The sequence below is a fragment of the Pristis pectinata genome, chromosome 21, assembly GCF_009764475.1.
Source record: "Pristis pectinata isolate sPriPec2 chromosome 21, sPriPec2.1.pri, whole genome shotgun sequence".
Lineage (NCBI taxonomy): Eukaryota > Metazoa > Chordata > Chondrichthyes > Rhinopristiformes > Pristidae > Pristis > Pristis pectinata.
In genome coordinates, this window is record NC_067425.1 from 5,386,132 (window position 1) to 5,411,782 (window position 25,651).

The window sequence follows — 25,651 nt, forward strand, 5'->3', positions numbered from 1 at the left end:
GACCACGTCCATTTTGACTCCCACAACTGACGACATCTAGAAGTGTTCTACAAGTATCCAGAAAAGTACAAGATTTTGCAATACTTGAATGCAGGTTTAACATGCTTTAAATGAGAGAAACTCAAGTCCTACCACTCAAGCAAGCAAAAGCACTAAATTACTTTTTATTGCAACCTACCTTCTTGGCATACAGCACAATCTTCTGGAATTGACCAGTTTCAGCAAAACACTGGATCACCTTATTGGGAACATTTGCCCTCAAGTAAACACTCAGTGCCAGCGTGGGGTCCACAGATTTCACAATGTCTCCAAGTTCCTCTGAGCATTCCAGCTACAGGAACAAAAACAAGTTAACAAGTTCAATTTTATCTGTACAAGAACAGAACAACTTTTGGAAGTTTAACTTGTCAAATTGGTACATGGCACAACTAAAGTAGAAGGCATTCAAAACAGCGCTGTCCGCATCTCATCTTCCAAGGCAATAAACTGGGTTTAATCAAAGTAACCAAACTAGTCAATTAAGTGCTGAACAACCTTAAATTAGTTAGACAAGTTTATAGCCAGTCTTATGGGTTATATCAGTTGCTGGTTACAGCAACAAAAAGCAGGCTACAATGGAGAGCTTTCGATTTAACTAGGGACCAAAATTTTCAATGTAACACGCACAAGGAGCAAATTATACAGGTATGCAAAATGCACATTAGCACAACTAATTTTATTTCACTCAAGAACCAACTTCAGTTTGGAAAGTAGAAAAAAAATTGAATTAATTCATCCCAAAGGTTAGTTAACTACAAGTAGATAAACATCAGTGATCTGCATCTTGGTGCAAGCAATTTGATTCCACTCATCTGCCAAGATCCCTACTGACGTGTAGCTATGCACAAGGACATTAGGTTGCTGCTATTGCATTGAGTGCATCTGCTGGGCACAGGGACTACTGCCTGTGATGAAATGAAATTGGAATGCCATCTGTTAAGCAAGCATTACCTTATCTTCTTTTAGCCACTTCTCAAGCAACTGCTTACGGCCTTGCTGCAACACTGGCCGACAAAGTTCCAAAGACTCAAATTTGTTCAGCTGTCCTTGATCAAGCAGGATCCCAAAGTACTGAAGCAGGGGGGAGGTTTGTCCTGGTTGAGCAGGTACACTCTGAAATCGCCTGATTGTGTCTGGAGTGCGCAAGATACCCTATTTTAAAAAGGAAAATATAGATAACCGATAAGAACAGACCCTTCAGCCCACAATGTTCTGCCAAACTAAACTAATTCATTCCTGTCTACACAATGTCCATATCCTTTTATTGTCTGCACATTCATGTGCCTAACAGCCTCCACCACCACCCATGGCAGCACATTCCAGGCACCCACCACTGCGTAAAAGAAAACTTACCCCACACATCTCCACAAATACTTAGACTTTACCAAAATGGAAATCACTATGCCCCCTTGATTAAAACTGAACCTGCCACTAAATTTAGCTCAATATGAAGGATGTAGATAGCGCTGAAGCCAACTAAACACTACACAAATGTCTGCTGTTAAATGGAGGTGTAGCCTCCAAGGATAACATTAGGTGCAGAAAGTGACTGGTGGTACGAGATTAAAAGACTTCCAACAAATCATCCCTCAACTTAAACTAGTCTAGTCAGATCCAATTGTACTCCTCCCCTACCATTTACCCCATTCGCCACCCCCCAAAAGAAACCCATTCAACCTAATGGAACATTACCTTTGGAGCATTTGCAGCTATTTTTGCTGCTTCGGAATAGTTTCCCTGAGCAAAGAGTGCATTGAATTTTCGAGCAAAGAGTTCCTCAGCCCCAGCCAGATTATTGCGCACAGCCATGCGCAGAGCAAGGTCTGGGTTCTGCAACACATTTGTGATGTAAGGGATGATGTTCTCCTCCTCAACACACACTGACAATACCTGCAAAGACAAAGATGGGTTTCTTATTCTTTAAAGAAATTAACTGAATTTCATCAAGTAGAAACAAAAAGTGGCAGTCTTCACCAAAACCTCTTCTTGAACAATGAGGTTGCTTTAGGACAATACATTCCCCTTGGGTAGAATCTACTCCGTTTTAAAGCATTCAAGCTAACCCACTATATTCCATCCAAAATCTAGGTATCCAAGTTTCCAAATTCAATGAAATGAGCTTTCATTAAACGACAAGCTGTTCAGACATCTTGAATGCAATTTATATGCAAGACCACTTTTGAATGAAAAAAGGAAGCTGACAAATCTTAGATAAAACTAAAAGGAAAATAAGCTCCAGAAAATAGTTCAAGGGAGGCATTGCATTACAATCCAAGTTGAAATATAACCTACAAGAGGATGTAATAAGGTTCTGAATTTCCATGTCTGGATTGTAAAAGGTAAGCAGCTAAATACTCATCCACATTCTGGTTGGTCCCTGTTAGTACCAAGTCAAAAGCTACATCCAAAAGCCATCTGCTGAAATTCTTGCTGTTAGTGCTTGGCTCAATTTCCCAAAACCCACCCACAATCTTTACTCAATATGACAGCATACATGGGTTCCTGGGAACAATTACCTGGGAAACAGCTTTGGTTTTAACCTACAAGTGTGCATTTGCCCAGCTGGTGCAGTGCATGCATCAATTCACAGAACATTTGTCAATAATCAGGTGAGAAAATTTCACACCTTCATGTTTATTCCCAAGGTCAGGATGAGCCAGGTTCACTCGTGTAACAGGAATAAATTCCAGATTTCGTGTTGTTATCAGATTGCTTGGTATTAGGTGGAAAATTCACCATAGTAAGGAATTACATAATAATTTGCAAAATTAGGTTCTGAAATTTAAGTCTCATTATCAGTAAGCACTGAATTTCAAGTCTTCCTATACAGCAATCAGAAGTGCACAGAGAGAAGTTCAAGGTTCAAGTAAAATCTAATCTAATCTACCAATGTGGAACCTTTGTCCTAGCCCCATCTGAGCTCCTTGCACAAGAGGTAATTAACTGTTCTGTGAACAAGGCAACTGTATCAAGTTTACACTCAAGGACAGGATTTTCTACTGTTACAGACTCAGTGAAAGTCCCTTTAAGATAGAGTGTGTGTGTGTGTGGGGCGTGCTTACATCAATAGAAGATAAAGGACGTAATGACGTTGTTGAAGAAGTTAGAAGGAGGAGGAGAGGGAGAGAGAGAGAAGGGAGAGAGACACCAGCCTGCTAGTTTTCTCTATCGATGGATGAGAAACTGTAACTGTGTCTGCCACTGAAATCCATGTATGGAAGTTGGAAGTAATCCGGTGGAGTTCACTTTGTTGCTGACCTGTAGAAGGAAACAGGTATTTGTGTGTGTGGACGACCACGATTCGGATGCTTTTCGGGGTGAGGAAGTCACTACCGAGTAAACACTGAAGTGTCGCTGGGGTTCCATCGTGGAACATTTGGATTTCGTATTTACTCTCTCTATGTTTCTCTACGTCTACGTCTTATCTTCAGACAACGGTGGTTGTTGAAGAAGCCCTTGCTCATGTTTCACCTTATGGCTTGCGGAACTGAACTTTAAGAACCATTCCTGAACTTGGAGTTTGGGACTTTGTCACACACACATGAAGAGTTTAGTTTTGGGGTTAACGTTCAAAGTTTAACATTTTTGAATTCTAACATACTAACATTTTTACTTTTATTTTACGTATTATCATAAGTAGTGATTAATAAAATAGTGCTCAGTGTGTTTCTTTTGTTGCTGGTTCGTGACACTACACACCAAATATTAGTCATTAATATTGCTAATACCAACTCTGACCTCACCCTTGTTCCACAAAGTTGAAATTACAAAATTATCTTCACCCACAAACTTTCAGTCCACAGCAAACTAATGCTAAGGAATCCTCGATTACAAAAACTTGCAAATGAGCAGATTAAAAATAAAGCTCAAATATTATAGACGCAAAGCTCAGCATTCAAACAAGTTGATAGATTTTGGGATAATGGAATCAAGTATGAGGAAGGTTTAACACCAGCCATGAGTTTTCTAGAGCTCCTGCTCCTAATTCTTACTCACATTATATTCCTGTATTGCCAAAGTGGTCTTATGGGAATAAACTACAGGCTGCTTGTGATAGTGACAACTGTATAGACCAGAAAGACACATCTGTTCTCCATTTAACAAACAAATGTACATCTTGAAGAACAGGCAGTCTTTATGTGGATTGTGTAAATTTAATGCAAACAGTCATGTCATTTTGCCAGAGAGAGAGTTTTACTTGGACACTGACATCCAAGGTTAAATAAAGCACAACTTAAACAGGCTGGATTTGCAGAGAAATCCTTCTTTAAAACCCCACGATGTAGGTCATAAGGTCTTGGGAATTACTACCTCAGTCCTATTAGTGTCTCCAGTACTTTTAAACTAATGCCGTTTTCTCCTGTCAGGTTTGCAAGACAATGTTAGTTGTTTTTCTTTTGAAAAAGGAAAAGGAAACTTTAGATACTTTATCCACTTCTCATCAAACTCTTATATTTATTTTCCCAATTCTCAAGCTTACTGCTCAAGCACATGATTTAAATGCCAATGTTCTACTACCCATGGCTGGCCCACTTATAGCCTACAGAATATGACTTGTAAACTGAAAATGCATAACATTTGAGGATCCAGTTTCCCAATTTACCATGACCAACGCAAGCCTTCATAGTTTGCTTGATGTTCACGTTTATTTTGATTTAATGATAGGTTTGCATATTCAAGTTTAGACAGTTAAGCCAGGAAGTATCCATTGTTGGCCAGACATTTCTACCATTGTGGGCGAGACTTGCTCTTGCGCCTCCAAGGGCACTGTGCAGGGTCCCACCACTGAGGGAGGTGACCCCAGGGTTCCAGAGACCCACTTGAATTTGGCAGCCCAAGAATTGCCAATGGCAGCAAACTGATTTATTATTCAGACCGAGGGCAACTAGAAAAATCAGTTTACAAGAGTGGAGGGGGCAAGGAAAGTTGCTCAAAAGTTCAAAATAAGCAATCTTGAAAGTCAACATTTAACATTTATCCAGAGATTCAGCACAATTCAAAGTGTTAGTCCCTACAACAGTTTGATTTAGTGCAGGGCTATAGCAATTTGACTACTGCCAAACTTGTGCAGGTTTAATCTGTGCAACCTGGAATATTTCAGATTCCAATGGCAACTTGAACCATTCTAAACATTAGACTCCAATTTTACACTGCAGCACTTGCTTACATCAGTGTGATGCAAGTGGGATCCATATCTGTACAAAAGGGAATATGGAGGGCAGTTTGGATTTAAAATGGATACCTGGCACAGAAGACTAAAAACCGTCATATAATTGAAGCACTTCATTTGTGTAGTGGCAACTTTGAACTCTAATCTGTGTATAGTGAGCCTACCTGGCCCTTTCTATTCACTCCAATTATTCCAGAAGTAGCATCATGTCCTGCTGTAACGAAGATGGTCTCTCCACTAATCCTGTTCATGTAGATGCAGGTACCGGTCTCCAAATCATACAAGTGGATGTATCCATATTTAGTGATCAGGAAGACAACATCATGTTTCACACTTATCTTGAAATTTAAAAAGAAAAGTGGTATCAAATTTCATTTTCTGGGTGAATTAAAGCATTAATGTATTGGTTTTGGCACCTGCTGCCTTCAGATTCCCATTATTCCTTAGTAATTTGTCACCAACAGAGAGTTAGGATGTTGCATTCAGCATCTTGAAATCAATGAACTAAATATTCTCAATTACTTTACGATAGAAGTCCTTGCTGATTTACACTGATGTGCATGAAACAGGGATTGAAGTGTCAAAATATTTCACTGTACAGCAAGATATACATGCAATACAAAGTTTGTAATTTAAAATGAGATCCAAGACCACAGATCAAGATCAGTACATAATGTAGTCTGGTAATGTTGCAAGACCATTTTTGTGGAGAGAGGGGAGCGGTTGGGTCGAGTGGTCAACAGTACAGTAAAAACTCCAACCTCGAAACCAGGAATTACAACATGCTAAGAAACTCCTTCCCACAAGCCAACATCCAGCCCAATCCATGGGGAATCCACCATGAACATTGCTTTTGCGGTTTACTCCACAGCAATTAGGACACAGGATAAAGTGGTGCAACCTTAATAAATTTACCTGCATTGCAACAGGAAAGTCATTCTGTGCTTCTGGTGGGAAAAAGACATCCACTGCTTTTTTGGCAAAAGGTTGATTCCCTGTTGGAGGGGTACCCACTTCAATGATGTGAAGCTACAAGGAAATAGTTATATTAGCAGCATACATAAAGGAGGTAGATAATTAAGCATTATAAATCAATTCATTCAATCTATACTCTGTTGGACAAGACATTGTTAGACAATGGCATTTTTCATAAATTAATCCAATGCAGAAGTGTATTAATGCAAGCTTCCCTACTATTTTTAGTCTATTTGTCAGAAATTTCTAGCCATCATCTTCATATTACCACAAGCAAAAGCACATCCATTTTAGGTACAATGGAACCACAGCACCTGAGGAGGTTTCTGTATACTTCAGCCTCATTCTAGTGAGATCCTCAACACACTTACAGTCAAACACTGAATTTGCCAGTTGGAGAGCATCTAGTTAACCAAGAGTGATTGATCTACGTAGACCAAAATAGGTCCCAAGTTTGTTAATGTGCCAGTTGATAAGGACTGAGGGGAATGGAATTGCCAATGTCACCAGGCAAGCTTTGAGGTGCTTGAGACACTAGGCTGGAGATGTTGGAATCTGAAGTGAAAATAAACTGGTGGAACTTGGCAGGTCAAGCAGTCCTAATGCAGGGTCTTGACCAAAAACATCAACTATCCCTTTGCCTCCACAGATGCTGTCTGACCTGCCAAGTTCCTATAGCAGTTTGTTTTTTTTTTGCTTTGAGGTACATGACCAGGATTGTTAGAACCATCTTTTCTCGTGTACCAATGACAAGCTTGTAGCTTGGTTTTAGCCCAAAGACAGCTCAAGATCAGGTTACAAGCAGAAGAAACTTGCAGTTGAAAATTTTGACCCTGTTCTCTGCATGGACAAGAGTGCCTAGTGTTAAATATTACACTACCTCCACCCCAAGAAAATTGAAACTGCCGGTGGGGTAGCCAACCATGGGGAGGGGTGGGGGCAAGAAACACTAAAAGTTGGTTTTTAAGCTGCTAATGAATTTCTTGCCAGCCTCCTTTAGCACATCTAGGCTTCAGAGGCACAGTCAAAGTACCTGAAACAAGGGCAACTACCCAGTTAGCTGGGCAAAGACTATTATGCTTTGGAAACAAGACTAAACCGCACTACTTCATGCAATGTACTCACCTTCCCTCCCGCCTGGCCTCTAACAGCAAAGCAGAACAGTGTTGACTCCTCCGCATTCCCTTCCATCTTGAACTGTGCAAAGGCTGCTGCATGTCCTTCAATCGGCTGAGATACTTTCCTATCCAGAGAGTAGAGCTGCATTGCACCCACTACTCGGTTTTGCTGTTAATAGAGAAAAAAACAACTTTCCAACTGTTTATGCCCCCAAACAAATTTGATGAAGACTAGCACATGCATCAAGGCCTTGCTGTCCTGTGTGAACATGCCTCCAGAGTTAGATTAACAAATTTAAATGAACTACAAACACCACACAGGGACTTCCTTACAGAAGTATAAAACCCAGCTTACGAGAGCCCTACTTGTGCATTTTCCATCACATCATGACAGCAACCTCTCCCTAGTCCTTCATTTTTCTCCCAGTCTCTGCCTATGTGGTTTAAATCAATGCTATTCATTAAAGTAACACTACAATGGGCTTAAATACAAATTTACACCAAGTATTGCACTACCACCAACCTCACCCTAAAAATTAAGGGAAAATTAAATGAACTTTCAACAAGCCTGCTCATGGAAGTTAGAATTATGCCTGGTATAGAAGATAGCAGCGTCTTGCTTAAAGACTACATACCTGAGCAGAGATACCAATAAGCAGTAACCACTTCTGCTTGGCATCAGTACGATAATTGATGATCTGGCAGCCTGCTAGACTGGAGTGTCTGTCAAAGACCTTCATTGGCTGAGACTCTCCCTCCATACTCCAGTGGTAGACAGCAGTGTCAGTCACCAGGGCAATCGTGTTCAGAGAGATCCACTTCCAGAAAGTGACGTCATCCACCATAGTGTGAGCCTTCATCTTACTTTTCATTTCAATATTAAATATTTGCAGTGTTTTCCCAGCTGCAGGAATTTGAATGAATAATTAATCCAAACTCAAGACCAAGATACTGCCAAATTGCTCAACAATCTTTATTCTGCTCTCCACACGTCCCCCCTCTGGCCTTTTAACTTAATGCCACAATCTGTTACCTCTAGGTCAGCTGCACATTCTTGAACTAAATGATATTAGCTGATGCTGGAAGTTAAATTTTAGTTTCAAATTGGTTGGCAGTTTACGTGAAGAATCTCCAGGACCGACTAGTCGTCTGTTATAAAGCTTGTACCAAAGACATGAGGTGGGAAATAAAGGCATTTGAGCAACGTAGTATTATTGTATTGTTGTAAAAAGATTTACCTTTTACAAAATTGCATTACATGTGAATGGTGGCAGGCCTAAACCAGACATTCATCTGTATGCATTTCTAGAACAAACCACAGCACTCAAGGATGGGAACAACTACAGCTAGCACTTGGAATGAGGCTACAGTTCTTCTACTTGCAAGAAACTGATATGGACCAAGGTTACAAGATTATAAACCCATACATTCCCAGAACCTTAAATTACTTTGTGAAGTTATCCCAACCCAAAACTCATCCACAATTCAACACTAATTCGGAATTCCACCCACACATTCAAAATCCAAACAAAAGACATTAATTGCTTAAAGTAACATGTTTATTCAATAGTGGTCAAAAGGCTATTAGAAAATTCCTCCCAGTTCTACAAATGCATTAGTGGCCAAATAGAGGGAAACTTCCAATTTTGTTTGTTCCCATCCCAAATGTTCAGTGATACACAACACTATGCCAATCAAGATGCAAAACTTAGACTCAAAAGCTCTGTTCTGGTCCGGTTCATGCAGTGCAACTCACATTTATGCACTTATACTTTAGAATTCAAAGCTAACAAAGATGCCCGAAAGTCATGCTGGTGGGCTCCAAAAAAAAAAGTTTGAAATTAAACTTACAATTCTGGCTGTCTATTACCAGTACAACCAAATAATTTTCATTCAAAAATCTTACCCAGACAGTGTTTTATTTCAAGTTTAGTGTGCAGTTTACTCAATTCAATTCTGGACAAGTCCTCAAGCTCTACATATTATCCCCTGCACAGGTAGAAATTCAAACTGCTGTTGGCCCAGGTTGAGTAATGCACTAATCATGCCAAAGTGTTAAAAGACATGTTCAAGCTACAAATTCTGGAGTCCAAGCTGGTCACTTTTGAAAATGAAGCACAAATTCAGTGCTTCAGCAGCTAGCACAACATTTCAGAATCTCAATTCTGAAATGTGAAGTTGGTCAAGATCCAATAAGGAGGTTAAGTTTTTATAAACAGGACCAGTATCAGGAGTTTAGATTTAAAATAACTCACCATCTGCTTATACAAAAGCAAGCAGTAAAAAGAATGCAAGTAGTTGAATCAGTAAAAACCTTCAGATATGAAGCATCATAAAAGCTCAAGTGTTCTTAGATTAACATGTTGAATGATATGGCATACATATAACATGACACAAAGCACTAGGAGGATACATGTGCCACAAGTGCACCTTTCATGCTTGTGCTGTCAAAGCACAAATTAAGTGAGGTGGCATCAGGGGAAGCTGCCAAAGAAACAAGAACTTCGGCTTCAATTCCAGTTCCCATCACACGAAATATTTTGCACAAGACTGATAGATTTTAAAGCCAGTCTTAAATTTGAATATTTAAGTTCAACCAAAAAAAGTTAAAATGCAACTAACTTGTTCCTTTTTTTAAGGTGACATTAAAAGGTTATAGCTAGCTGCACTTTATTCTTACACAGTGGAGATCTATATCTACAGCATGGAGGATCCAATTTCAAACTTGAAAATGTGCGTGTAGCACAAGGATAGTAGATTTTAATGGCAATGGCTGGGTTGCCTTATGCACAACTCTCCAGTTCTTATTCCAATGCTGTGCTATACTCTGCAAGACACTAATTTGACAGACGTTTTAATTGTGTTCCTGCATTAACAAGCTGAACTAAAATTCTGCATTAGAGCTAACTACAAAATCTAGATATACAATTTGCTACTAGGAGCAACACATTTTACTAGCATGCCATGTTTAATGGGAACAGTGAATTGTGCGCAAAATGGTTTCAACTGCACTTGTTATAAGTACACAGGTCAGAAATAATTTTCCTCCTACAATCTACTCAAGGGTTCGACGAGCTTGAAGTGTACAGAGCGACTGACTTGCCATTGCGAAAAGGCTCCATGCTGCTACTCATCTGCAGTACCTCTAAGATTTTTGCTTCTAGTCTTGCTACAAGCATAGGCTTACCTGGAATTTTCATTCCAATTTAAAAACATGCCAACTGTTGCCAAGGGGGCAATAAAACTAAAAACTTGAATCAACTACATTTAGAATGGAAGTGTTAGCATTATTTCCTTCCAAAAAATTCATGAACCAGTTACAACTGTAATCTTGGGAAGCCCAGTTTTGCATCATTTTTAAAATAAAGTTAATGTTGACAGTGATGAAAGTACTAAAAAAAAGTTTAGTGCTTGCAATAATAGATAAAATTTGGACAAGTTTAACCAATGTTAAAACCAACAGGAACTGTTTTGCAATTAAGCAATACAAAAAGTTAGGCTTTCAATTATAGGTTCTGTTTCTAGCCAGTTTGAGACCAAGAAACCAAGCCCAAAATGTTAATAGCCAATTTTCTTCACGGAAGACGATTTTTTTCTTCTTACACCTACTAGATTAGAAGCAGCAAGTCCCATTTCCCTCACCCAGAAGTAGCCTAATGACTAAATGCAATTTTTCCATTACTGCTTGAGCTCAAAAGTCTGAAAACCAATAGTGGTTGGATTGCCAAAATATTCAAATAGTTGTTCAGTTTGATTCCAGTTAAAATTCAGAATGGCTCAAAGTACCATAAAAGTTAACCAAGAGGCAACCAAACCCAGATCTGAATTACTGTTAGTGGTTTGATGCTTTACAGTTAACTGTTTACAGTCATCAAGGGTTAAAGCCCCAAGTCCCTGCATTACAAACTGTATGGATTTCAGGAAAGAATTACAATACACTGTATTTGAAAGTGTAACGGAGATTTAGTACAATCAACACCATTTAAAGATGCAGCTTTTTATCATCTGTTCTTTGCAATATGACTTCAAGGACAACCCCAACTTGAATGGATGGGGTACTTAAGAATGACAAAATGACAAATTTTATTCTGATCCTGTGCCAAAAGGGCTAACAACTACAAGCACCAGTCCAAGGAAGGATTGCAACTAATAGCATTTATAATCATTCCAGGCGTATAATCTGATAATGCCTTGCAAGTGGCCTTCAGCTTACTTGCTCTTTAAAAACAGCATATTCCATTGCTGCAGAGAAGGTGTAATCAGCTTCTGGTGCATGTGAAGGAGGCAGACGACCAGTCATTGAAGACTTCTTGCAGAGGGCAAGCAACGGACTAAAACAAACTGCTGGAAATTCAGCATGGAGGCAGCATCGGGGTGGGGGGGGGGGGGTGGTGGAAAAAGAGGTTTACCAAGGCAGGTCAAGCTATGGTTTAAAAAAAAGAGAAGTCAGTATAAAATGGACGACTTGCTGAAGTCAGTTCTGACTGACAATTACCCAAAGTTTTAGAATTTGATACAGGGCCAGTAAGGCTGCAACATGCCCAGATCGAAAATAAAGGTGCTCTTCAAACCTGGTTTTGGGCCTAAATATAACATTGACATGTGACGAACAGATGGGTCAGAGTGGGATGGAGGATTAAACTGGCATTGCTATTCTTTGCAGTAATTTGTTGACCAGCACAAGTTTGCAGTGAATTGCCAATGCAGTGATGTGATTGATGGTGCAAGCCCATACTTCAAATCTTAGACAAAATCTGTAGTCCTACAACTTGGCCTATCAATACTGATAGGCATCATTAGGGAAACCAGAATTAATTAGGACCTGCTAACCAAGCCATAGAAAATAAAAACCTTACCTTTTAATGCGATAACCTTGCTGGCTGGGTTCATAATGGCACTATCGGCTGAGATTGGACGGCGAATGGGATTGTTGGGTTCATTCATATCAATGATAACCACCTGGGCTTGCTCGCCAACTTTTTCCCGAATGCAGATGAACTTGTCAGATTCCATAGTAAGGGTGCTGAACCCAATATTAGCAGGATTAATGCCCAGATTTTGGAGCTGAAACCAGAAAAGTTTTAATGAGTCAACATTCAATACATTTATCAACAAGGACCATGGAAAAAAAGTTCATAACATAACATTTCACCTTGATGCACGAAATAGAAGTGGCTAACCAAGTTCTGCTTGAAGTATAGGAACATGTCCTCATTGAAGAAACAGGATTAAAGTATTAGTTGGCTTTCACCCTGCAAACAGACATACACTAATGACCTGGTATTTTGACAATACACAGCAGTGGGCCGAATCTCAAATGAGTTGGAGTACAAGGAGGAGATGGAGAGCCTAGTGACGTGGTGTCACGACAACAACCTTTTCCTCAATGGCCGCAAAACAAAATAGCTGGTCCAACCGTGTAGACACCGTGGCCAAGAAAGCAAACCAGCACCTCTACTTCCTCAGGAGGCTAAAGAAATTTGGCACATCCCCTTTGGCTCTTGACCTCAGTCTACCTTATGACCTTGCACCTTATTGTCTGCCTGCACTTTCTTTGTAACTGTAATGCTTTATTATTACTGTTTTCCCTTGTACTACCTGCATGTAATGAAATGATCTTATGGATGGCATGCAAAACAAAATTTTTCCCGCAGTACCCCAGTACACATGACAATAATAAACCAATTAGCTCTGCCACTCAAGGAAAATGCTGCAGGGAAAGAATTTTGCCCATCACATACCGATTAGGTAGCAAGGACCCTCAAGAAAGAGCCTGGCTCGAGAATACATTAGTGAAATGACACAACGTGCAAGGAGAATGTCCCCACGAAACCACCTCCACCAGAAAGGGGAAGAATTAGTTCTTGTTTTTAAAAAAAATAATCAGACGAGGCAGAGGGAATTAGGAACAAATGTTGAAATGTAGGAGAAAGTGGACAATAGGAGCTAAAAGCTAAGATGAGATCTTTATTAGTCACGTGTACATCAAAACACAGTGAAATGCATCTTTTTGCATAGTGTGTTCCGGGGCAGCTCACAAGTGTCGCCACGCTTCCAGCCCCAACATAGCGTGCCGTCAACTTTCTAACCTGTACATCTCTGGAATGTGGCAGGAAACCGGAGCATCCAGAGGAAACCCAAGCAGTCACGGGGAGAATATACAAACTCCTTACTGACAGCGGCCCGAATTGAACCCAGGTCGCTGGCACTGTAATAGCGTTACGCTAACCGCTACACTAGCATGCCTGCCAAAACTTGCAAGTTTAAACGATTAAAATTGAGCCACAAGTTAAACCTACCCATATTAATCTGCACTAGAGCTCATCCTGCTGGCAGGTGATAAAGTGGACATGATACACTGTTCATAATCTACAGCTAAACAGCAACTGAAAAATGACAATGGAAAGCTACAAACCCTCAGATTAGGGAGGTGGGGTAACAGATGCTTCAAGATTTTGTAACTGAAGTGTCTTTGGCTATTCAAAGTGAACAGAATTCTACAGATTAATTGGAGAAAGCCAAAAGGATTCAAATGGAGAGTTAATTTTAAATGGTCTTCAAACCTGGAATAAGTATAGTAATAAGGCTGTGTTCCACAATTGCTATTCCTCATTTGCAAGTTCAACGTGTGTAAAATCCAGGAGAAATTAGAACATGGCCCATAATGGTTCTATTCAATTTTATGTTCAGCTCTACTTCACTCCTCAGGGTTTTGTGTACCAAGATATCCAGGACTTAGAACAAAAAGTAGTGATCAATACCCTATCTAGGTACTCTTCAGATCAGGTTCTTGGGCCCTGAAATCCTCTGTTTAAAAGCAGATACCAAATCTTAGTGTCCAAAACTTGCATAGAATTACAAGCACGCGAATGCGGACATCTCAACTAGTGCAGCTAATGGCAGGAAATAGTTGCAGAACTTCAGAAGTTTAATGACAGGTAAGAATGCAAGTTTGTAATACAGTAAGTGCAGTCCATTTTCCAGTGTTCCACAGATAGCAAATACAAAAATGAGACTAGATGTTGAGGGATAAAATGTTGGCTAAATCACTGGAGAACTGTTAACTTTGTCCTTGTTTGCTCAAAACAAGGAGACTCATTCAAAAGACATAATTGTATACCCTCCATTAGAACTAAAAGATTATCCACTCATCTGAGGTGGGCCTGAACCAAGAAAGTTAAATCAAACATGGCTGACACCCAACAGCGAGGCCCATATTCCAGTGAAGAGCATCCTGCATTAACATCCAGTGGATAGGCTCCATTCTCATAGATTTGAGATTGGTACCTGCACGAACAATCAGAAGAGATCAAGAACCCTAGCTGGAACGACGCACAACCACCAGATGGCAAGGACATGAAGTAAAAGGTTCCATGAAGTTGAACCCAATCAAAACATGCATTTCATTTGTAACGAGACCAGGAGCCCAAATTCTAAGCAGCAGGATATTTGACTCATTTGATGCTGGCGGAGGTGAGAGCAGAGACCGAGAGGATGGTGGAGTAATTAAGAAAGTTCTTGCAATCATTCCTTTAAATTCCTCAAAGTATAGCTTTCCAGGTGCAAACAGAGCACAATTTCATTGGCCCAAGCTTGTAGTTTACAAGTGCTGCAAGTTCAGCACCAAATCATTGCTCCATCCCATTAGTCAAAACTTGCCCCAAAGGAGATCCTTCAGCAGGGGGGGATAGGCGATGGTCTTCAGTTGGGCTATTGCAAACAAGTATCTGTAGTTATTCCTCGACTCACTGGTGCAATGTTGGTGCTCAAGCGAGCTCGGGAATCATTGTGGCTGCATCACATTAGTTGAAAGCCTGTGGATACCCATGACATGGCTCTAAGGTCCACATGCTCAACAGATTGAAGGCCTTTTCATTTGTCAGCTGTACCAATTGTTCAATACAACTTAAAATGGACATTCACAAGGCCCAACAACAACTAGTATTTAAAAGCACACAAAAGGTAGCCATGGGTAACAGTCTGCAATTAATTAGGATACCAACAGAAAGTTAAACCAACACCTCAGTGAATAATTAAACAATAACCCAGTTTAAATTGGGATCCAGTAACTTCACCCTTCAACTAACAAAACCACGAGCTTCCTACACAGTTCAAAATTGGTCGTCCCCTCTATATCCTCACCAAATAACATACAAATGTAGGAGTCCATTCAGCCTTCAGCCCCTCACACCTGCTCTACCATTCAGGCCATTTGTGATCCCTTGCCTTGCTGCCACTATCCTGCACTTGCACCAGTACAATTTCTTACTACATAGCAATCGATCAACCATGATTTTGTACATACAGGGAACCCCTGCATTACAGGGAGTCATTTCAGAAAGCCATCAGTATCATGATTATCCTTGATGTGAAGCCACATCTGCATGAGTCACAAAATGAGCCAAAATTTAAAAAATCTGACACTTAAATCCCATGAGACAAATTTTTATTCCTCATCTTTAGATTATTAGCAAATTCTACAGGGCTGAATTTGTTACCCAAACTGCTCTAACAGAGGGGTGATCTTTATTCTGGCAACTATGCTATATCTGATCTCCAATGCTATGTGCCTCTGATGCTGCTGCAAGTTTATCATTGTACCTGTGCATACACATACTAGTGCACATGACAATCAACTCTTTCAACTGAACATCCAGTCACCTTCAGTACAGACCAAAAGAAAAATCCACTCCTCTTCCAGGGAAGGAATTTCTCACTTCAAGCCCAAATACAACATCCTTGGTTCAAGACAGCCCAAGGGCAAACCCCCCTGCAAATTACCTTGTAACTGCTTCAGTAAGAACCCCCCCCCCTCCACCAAAAAGAAAAGAAACACAAAATGTATTTTCACTTTTAAAAAAATTTGACTTGTGGAAGGACTTAAAGGCAGGTAGTCCACAGGTTTAAATGGCCTTTAAAAGCAGTGTAATCCATCATACTTAGGAACAGGAAACAATCTTCAAATATTAGGAATTATGACATTTAAGACATTTATTACCCCCAACATTGGCCATAAAACACCATGCCACTGCAGTACTGTGGGAGCCAGACTATTCAGCTATTGGTGAATACACAAATCTGCATATGTATGAAGCAGTGCTCTCCACTCAATTAAATTGTTAGTCTCACATTAAATGTGGGCAACGATCAGCAAAAGCATAGATAATACTTTAAAGCACAATGGGAAGTATTGGCATTTACTCATGGTAAAGTGTTATACACCTTGCTGCTTTGCACTTACCTCATGACAAAAATCACACATCTTGTCATTTTGTGACATTTGCCAACTCAATTATCTCAAATCACAGGGACAAACTGCTTAAACAACCAAATTTCAACATTTCAGTAAGCAAGCTGATAGACCTAGTTTCATGGAATCACTTGAACCAAGCATTTATACTTTGGAGAATTTAATATTGCAGCCATGGCTGCAATTTAAGATCCAAAGCAACGCACAAACTACTAGAGGAACTCAGGTCAGGCAGCATATGGAGGGAAATGGACCAAAATTTCTGGTTGAGACCCTTTGAGGACTGGAAGGAAAGAGGGGAGATAACGAGTATAAAAGGGTGGGTGTGGGGTGGAAAGCAAGAGCTGACAGGTGAAAGGTGGATTCAGACGAGAGGGGAATAATAGGCAGGTGAGGTGGGGGGAGAGTGGGAAGTGACAAAGGGCTAAATAAGATGGAATCTGATAGGAGAAGACAGAGGACCATGGAATAAAACAAAAAGGGAGGTGGGGGGTGACCAGAGGGAGGAATGTATGGGTGATGGGCAGATCGAGAGGGCAGAGAAGGGGTGATGGACTTGAACCAAAACACCGACTGTGCATTTCCCTCCATAGATGCTGCCTGACCCGCTGAGTTCCTCCAGCATTTTGTGTGTTGCTGTAGATTTTCAGCATCTGCAATCTGTCTCCATTTTAGATCTAAAAATTCCAATATCCTGAAAACTAATGCAAGATAAAAAAGACACAGGCAGGTCTATAGCTCTATCAATTGAGCATGCAACATGGCCAATGTTTACTTAAATGCAAGTGTTGGAAGTTTAGTCCCGTGACTACGATCAGGTGCTTTGACAGACCTTGGCCTGAAGTACTGTTTAGGAAAGGAGGTATTATAAGTATGAACTATACCAGAGAATAGCCAAGAAAATCTTGCTAGGGCTCAGAGAATGTAGTCTTGGGCAAGCAAAGATTGGAATGGAATTTAAAATGAAACAATTTCAAATTTGATTTATCCAATAATAAAGTGGCAATTTGTCATTTTTCTGTAAATCAATTAGGTAGCCTGGTGGCACCACAGTGAAGCTCCCCCACCGCAGGTCTCTGATACGAGTAATTTTGCACAACTATATGTTGATGACACCAAGTTCTGCCATCAGCACTTGGCCTCCATTACTAAAGTTGGTCATCACAAAGGCCATTTAAAACATGTTGGGAGCAAACTTTATGACAACCAAGCACTGAAAACGTGGGGTGGAGTTGAAAACAAACCTACAACAGCCAAATCCAAGCCAATTTGGTGGTCAAGTATTCAGTACACGTAGGCTAGGAATCCCAAAGTTCCCAAAACTATATGGAGAGATCAATGCAAACCATAAAGGCGAGAAGAGGACCGAAGGATAATTACACCAAGATCAAGTGCAGCATAGCAAACACAAACAACCTTCAGAGTGCAGAAAGAAAATCAGAAACTAGACACCAGTTTGAAGATTCTTGCATACAAGGAACTAAGAACTGGCAGAAATTTAACAGGTGATTTTGCAAAAAGATGTGTTGATGCACTTGAACCACCAGCAAGGTCCAAGCGTTGTGCAACCAATGCCAGCTGAACGCAGGCAAGAAACTGGCACCTGCTCAAAGCAATCTGCACCAAGGAAAAACTTGGCAATGTAACAGTTTCCTTCCAAGGCAGTAATCAAGTAACTAGTTCATCAAGTTTCTTGCAATGCACAGGAACAGTCAACGCTAGTATTAATTGCACATTTTAAAAATGAAGGTTTTAATGCTGCATTGAACAAGTGAGGATTGTTAGCCCATTTCAGAAGGGCCAGTTACCTAATGAGATTTTTGCCTCAAGGGCAACTTTGAATAAAAGATCAGTTGAAGATTAAAATTTCCCTCTAGTAAACTGATACCAACTTAATAGGAAAACCCTCAAAGTATAATGGAATGAGCTTGGTGTATTGGGTCAATCCACTGGATTTGACCCAATATACCAAGCTCATTCCATTAATTCCAGTAACCCAGTCATCCCAGTCGCCTTTTCCTAGTGACCAAATACCACAAACCACCTGCTCCCCCCACCCTCATCCCACCATGACCAAATACCCCAAGAAGCTAAAAGGTTACTGTTAAAACTTAAATAAAGCTAGACTCACAATTGTTTCATGCGCAGGTTATTTCAGAGATGACAATCAATGCAGCTTTGTCAGAATGGAGGTTTGCCTCTGCAACACTCCCACCAATCATACAATGAAAGCAATTCTGCACTGTCCTTTGTCAATGTAAATTGCTGGCTGCATAACTTGATTACCTTTATGCACTACTTGTAAAACTAATTTCCCATGACAAGCTATTCAGATATTGGGAACAAACTGCATGCAATTCAGTCAAAAAGGTGGCTACATTATCACATTAGACATCAAGTACTGGAGCTCTTGATAACATCCTTAAGTTACAGCAAAACAATTTGTACCATAATTAGCACATACTGCAATTACACTCAGGACAGTTGCCTCTGAGACAAGGTTATGTTTAGACTACAGATATCATGAACAAGTCAATGTTTATTGAAAACAGTTCTGCAGTATCTGTAAATGCTTTCATAACCCAACTCCAGTTGATGCAATCGAGAGAAACCAAATTGGAAGAAATATAATGCTGTTTGGGCACAAGCTGGTAATTGTTTGCTGCGGAGGGAGTGGGGTCAGCGTTGAGGTTTTTTGGGAAGGAAAATGGGACAAAGCAAAACAGAGTTTAGGAATGTTAAGGTGATCCAACTGAATAGCACTTGAATACTCACATTCCATGCAACAGTTCAGGATACAGGCAAAGAGGTAAATGAGTGCCAAATGGAGTTAGAGAATACATTCAGGGACGAAAGTCTGCATCCCTTAACTTTTCCTCATCCAGGCTATAAAAGCAATGAGATGGGAGCTTGAATCCAAGCAGATAAGTTCACGGTTGTGAATTGTCATTTGTGCATTAAATTTGCAGTGGTCGGGTCAATCTACACAATACAACTTCAGCATCAAGTACAAGAAACTACAGGTGACCGCAGAGGACAATTTTCAGTGGATCAGAAAAAGCTGGAAGCTTATGCACAGGATGTAGCAAATAAACTAAATCAGTTAAAATCTTTGTGATATTAACCAGAATAGAATTCTTTGAACTAATGGAACCTCAGGTTTGAAATAAATCAGGTCTGAAGCACTTGCTGGTTTTCAGGGGTGAAATTTATGACCTGTGGTTAGGAGAATGAAAGGCTTGGGCAGCTGCTCAGGATCAAGGCAGATTTGTTTCATTTTATGGGCTTTGAGATGGCTAATGAGAGAGCTGCAGACTGCCAAGAGTTCTGGGTGGATAGTTTGTGAGGTGGTGGGCGCACCTCTGCCACTTATGCAGAGCACGGGCATCAAATGCATGGACACGAGATTCTAACTGCCATCCCAAATGCTCCTCCGATTTGAGGAGTCAAGGGCCAGAGATTCTCTGGAGTCAGAGGATGTTACACTTCAAATGAAGCTTCCAGCACATGCTCAAGTCTTTCCACCTAGCTGGTAAAATAGTCTCACCTGACACTGTAATAGAGGCTCCATTTCAGGTGTTTGGTGTCAAGCATGTGAGCAATGCAACCTGCCCAATGTAACTGACACAGCAACTAGAACCCAAGGGCTGGGGATGTTTGTCTAGAAGAGAGGTTGACGACATGAATTTATTAATCCTTCCAGTGAAATGAGGACTGTACACCACATTGGTGGTATCTTTTCTAATGCATCAAATATGACTGCCATAGCAAGTCCAGGTCTTAGGCATGGGGGAGGATCACTTGCCCAATAGAACGATTGTTTTTAGCCAGGATCAGAGTAGTTATCTTCGACATACTTTACCTCAAAATCAACCAACAGCTATAATGACCCATGGAATCAGTGTTTGTCTGCTGAAAAGGCAACTCCAGAGATATCGGTGGACGGTGTATTTCAGAGTCTTGGTGCAAACAGAGGGTAACATGGTGCACGAGGAAGAGAAGCAAGAGGGTAGGTTGGTGGAGGATTTGATTTTAACAAGGCCCATCTTCATACTTAGTTGATGGCTTGGAGCCCACCTTCTGAGCATATGCAAACATGCCGTCTACATACTGCAGGGCAACTACAGAGGCTCAGGTAGCCTTTGTTTCATAATGTCGTCAGCGCAGGTTCTGAAGATTAGCCCCACTCCCACAATTAAGTGAGGTGCAACACTGCAGTGAGAAAAAATGTTGTTACATTATGGTTAATCACCCTCAATACATTTCAGAAAGCTTAACAAAACGAAACAGTCAAGTCGCTACGCTGCTGAAGGAGCCAATTTAAAAGATTCCAAAAAAAACTGTTTAGTGAAAGCACAAAGTTCTAGAAGAACAATTTACTATTTTCCTGGAATTTGCTCCAGTGGAAAGAATGCATAGTTCATTCCAGGAAGGATGCAAAACCACTGTATCCAGCAATCATCACAGGAACCAAGTCACCAATTCCAGTGTAACTGCTTTGGTGCAAAACTGGAGTTTAGTTCTTACAACCTAGCAGGATTCTAGGTTTCAACATAAGTACATTAAAACAGCAAAATCTCATGTGATCAGAGAACCACCTCCCGGGGAGTTTGCATTCACAGGACAGGAATTACCAACTCAAAAGTTCAGATGAGGAAAGCAAGTCAAAGATGTCTCCTCACTCTAACTGCACAAGCTGCATGGACACAATCTACTAGACAGACAAGCAAGCAATTGTACTGGCAACACCTGGGACTTGAATACGTCTGTGCAGTGTCTTGCAAAAACAACACAGGATTAGTACGAGTGGGTGGTTTATGTTTGGCATAAACTGAGCCGAAGGGGCCCCATGTCCATGCTGTGACTCCTGTTGTAAAGTTAATGTATTCTGTAGGAAAGGACAGGTCAAGGCCCAAGATGTCACTGTGTTTTAGTGCACTTCACGTTGCAAAAGGAGCAGTCTAATGTCAATATAGTCTGCCTGCACTTTAAAACCTGAAATTTTAATGGCACCCCTCACAAATCAGTGATGTTACACTCCAATCATTTTCCTCCTACTATCAAAAGCCCAAGGTACTACTTCATGGGTAACCAACCTCACTTTTTTCCAGAAGTTCTATAGTTGCAACAGGTCAAGATCTATGCACAGATGAACCTCAATGGAAACTGACTCAAAGGCTGTGAGTAAATCTTCCCCTTCCCCACAAATATTGCTGAAAATAGCAGGGACATTGAGCCAGGTAGGTCATTAATATCAATGGCAACTTGATTTCCCAGCAGCCGATCAAACCAACTAACCACAAATTAAACCCATTATCAAGTCATAATACCACTATATTTAATCAGGAAGGACAATGGGCAAGTTGTTCACCTAAATTACTATTTGTACACTTGAATTTGAATGGTAGGTCAATAGCAGTTACTGTAAACACGTTCCCTACAGAACAGATCGAACAAAGCCAGCAACTGCAAGGCAATACGAGCCTCTTATTGGCAGATCAATGAAGAAACCCATCCCGAAGTCAAATTGGCATGCTAAGACCGTACCTTGAATAAACGAGAATATTACCATGACCATATGGAGCTTAATGATTTGTTACAAACTGTCCTTTCTCATCAGGCAATAGCATTCCATACTACTTGTTGCAATCTTAGTTATTAAAATTAACTCCAGATTTCAGGTAAAGTTTATACCCTAGAACATCAACATCTTACACCAGTAACTCAAGCCTCTAGTATAAGAAAAATAGCTCTGCTCAGGGACACCATTTGAGTCAGTACAGTGCACTGCTGCTTCATGGCTACTGCCAGAAACTGAAACCCAGATGAAAGTTAACTATGAATATACAGCAACCTTTGTAAATTTCCTGCTGTACAAGCAGCATTTCACATTAAAACAGTACCCCAAGATTGTACTCCAGATACAAGTCTGCAGTGTTACTCCTTCAGTGGCTCCATGGAAGTCTGTGCTAGCTCCAGACTCATGGCAGCAGATTTCTAAACCTTGCTGGATTTGCCAAAACTGTCTCCACCCAGCACTACAGCGTTCAAGTGAAAGAAAATACTAGCAGGGCCATAAGCATTCAGGAGAGATTCACCCAACTAATCTTGTGTTACAAGATGCAGATCAATTCATTATGTTTCTTGCACTAGGATTGCCACCACATTCGCACATTATACCTATGATAATCAATCTTTGCAGGAAAAAGACAACTTGCGCTCAACACGGTACACATAAAAACTCAATGCCAGCAAAAACACATGTATGACATGTGGCCCTTTGTTTAAAAAAAAAGGTTTATTCATTAGATCCAAAACGGTTACTTAGTTACTAGAAAAGCTACACTACACAAGTGCAAGTTGCAACAATGTAAAACATGCACCAAACTTGTTCCCTAGTACATGATCGAAACCAGTCTGTGCAAAATCATGATCCCAGTCCTACACTACAAGCAATGGATCATCCCCCACTGGACTGCACAAACCTGACAAATACACAACTGGAATATAAATTTTACAAAACTGAAATTTGGTCAATTTTAAATTGAGGTACAAGCAGGCAGTGCTGGGAATGCTTAAAGCACATTTTTAAAAAAAGTTTTAATTGCAGAGTACTGAAGTGAAGACTGCCACTGTACCCAAGGGATTGATTCAAGTCATCCTTGAGGTTTACAAACACTGGTCCATCAGCAAGAGACTACTCAAATCCACAGTTCACCCATTTATGTTCATTTTGTTTGTATGAAAGCTACTATCAAGAGTTCTCTGCAGTAATGAGATGTTGCCTGTGGGTAGGCAACAGGTGAAGTACAGGACGTTTGCAATTGTGAATTGAGGCAGCTATTCTCCGGGCAACTGTCGTACCCTAATTATTTACTTTAAAAAGCAGCACTTCAAAATGCTTCACAATCGAGGGTTTATACACTATTCATTTGTGAAATCTATCATTTCAGTTAGTTACTGAAAACATAACTTTAGTCCCATGGGAAGTGGGCAAAACAAGTGAACTGGACAACTGGTAACCGTATCACCGTACATAAAAATAGGTGGCTCCAAACTGCTTTTTGCCAACCTTTAGTAAAGTGATAGGTACAGTGCCGTTTTAAATTATTCCTGTTACTTTTGTCAGGGTGACAGCAGTCCAGCCAATTGTAAAACACCCAAACTGAAGGCAGCAAGAAAAACTCAAGATTAAGTGGAATGCACAAGTTACAGCAATCTGATCAAAGCTGGAGATGTGGGCCATGACACAGGGAAACCAAGAAACTTCACTGGTGGCACACATACATTTACTATTCAGTGAACTTGGAAATACCCAATGTAAAGTAGCTCCTATGGACATCCCATACGTTAAGAAACGAACAAGAAATTGACTAAAATCTTGAAGAATAAAAACTTAAATCCAAATGCACCTGCAGCTCTTGGCTTCCTTTCCAATTACCAGATGAAGTGCAAAGTACAACCTGGGATACCATGCAGTGGCAGCTGACAAACTAATGACTACATGTTTGCAAATCCAGGAAGAGGTTTGTGTGGGGTTGGCTGCTGATAGAATTTAAGTCACTCAACATCACACTGAAGCCTGGACTTAAATCAGGAGATGGAGTTCAAAATATGATGGAATTCCAATTTGGGTAAAGGGAACTACAAAACTACCCACCTCATTCAATGTTCTTCACAATAAGAAACCCGCTGACCTTGTCTGCTCTGCCTTACACCCACAATAATGTGGTGGTCTCAACAGCCTTTTAACATTACTCAGGAAGTCATGCAGTCTTATCATAACTGCTACATTATTTTAACATTACTCAGGAAGTCATGCAGTTTTATCATAACTGCTACATTGGCTCAAGGGCAATGTTCACAAAATAAATACTAGCTTTGCCAATTATATCCATATTCTGAAAATATTTACAAAAACAAATTGGGTTCAACGTTAAACCAGTTTAAACTGGAAACTCCTTCAATTCCATCTTCAGATGTGACATCCCAGGAAGTTATAGGGATTCGAGTTAACTAAGAGATTTGAAACTCCACTGGCTCACGTCTTCCATTAGAAGAGTTTGCACTATAAAGTGTCAATCTCCAACCCTAATGTATTGCAGAACTTCCATGCCATTTCAACTTTAAGGCACTATGTATATAATGTGTTCATCCTTCAAGGTGGCTTTTAACTACCCTACGGTTAGAGGACTGCACTAAGAAATCTTTAGTTGTAAACAAAACCAAACTAGACCCAATACAATTTAAAGTCAAATGCTGGTGGACATCAGCCACTTTATTAAACCATGCATCATCAATAATGCAATCAATCCTTGATGTGGGCTAGAGTTGGTGCTCAAAATGTAACACACAGTGCACGTCAAGTCAGAGATGTTAATGGAAAGGGGTTAACTCTGTGGCTGGTCAAAAATCAACAGCATGTCCCCTGAATTATGATATTCGAGTTGGGTGAAGCAAGTTAGATGCTACATCTACTGAAAGTGCCAGTGTATTCAAGCACAGTCATGTCCAGTTCATGAAATATGCCAATCTACATCCTGTGGGGAGGCAGCTGAAACTTTCCCAAGAGGAAAATAGCTACTCAAGTGTAGAATATGGATGAACCTGGTTCTTTTTGAAGGAGGTGCCCTCATATTGATTCAATGAGAAAACGGCTGAGTCATGCTGAAGGCCAAGGCACTAGGATGGTGCTAAAGTTCCATCTTGTTTCAGATAGGACAGAACTGGGGTGGTCAAAGCTGAGGTGGAGCAATCCAACATTTGATACACCAGGCTGTACAATAGCCTTCAACCACCTGGCAGGCAGCATTCCAAAGTAGAATTAGACTCCATTCAACCCTGCAAGCATGCCAGTTTTGTCAAGCATCAGACCCATCAGGGGTTATTTCAATTTAGCCATGTTATTTCAAGCACTTGTGTGTCCACCATCTACCTTGAGAGAAAAATACTGCAAAAAGCAAAACTGATATCATTTCACCTCCTTAATAGCATTTAAATGCAGAATCTGCAAGTCATTAAGCCAAGAAATTTTTATTTAACAGACCTTAGCCTCTCAAGTGCTTTGTGGCAATTTGCCTCAAACACCCAGCTATATTA

The 25,651-nt window shown here is 40.4% G+C and overlaps 1 protein-coding gene across 1 annotated transcript in view; it reads right to left on the bottom strand.

Annotated features, from left to right (window-relative positions):
* cltca (clathrin, heavy chain a (Hc)) overlaps positions 1–25,651 on the bottom strand; it is a 67,280-nt gene that overhangs the window by 35,391 nt on the left and 6,238 nt on the right. The window contains exons 3-10 of the mRNA XM_052035196.1: positions 12,159–12,366; positions 7,938–8,206; positions 7,310–7,471; positions 6,125–6,238; positions 5,374–5,547; positions 1,732–1,929; positions 991–1,191; positions 179–331 (exon numbers count right to left, since the gene is read on the bottom strand). Of these exons, the coding sequence (XP_051891156.1) occupies positions 179–331; positions 991–1,191; positions 1,732–1,929; positions 5,374–5,547; positions 6,125–6,238; positions 7,310–7,471; positions 7,938–8,206; positions 12,159–12,366 (1,479 nt within the window). The remainder of the gene's footprint in view (positions 1–178; positions 332–990; positions 1,192–1,731; positions 1,930–5,373; positions 5,548–6,124; positions 6,239–7,309; positions 7,472–7,937; positions 8,207–12,158; positions 12,367–25,651) is intronic.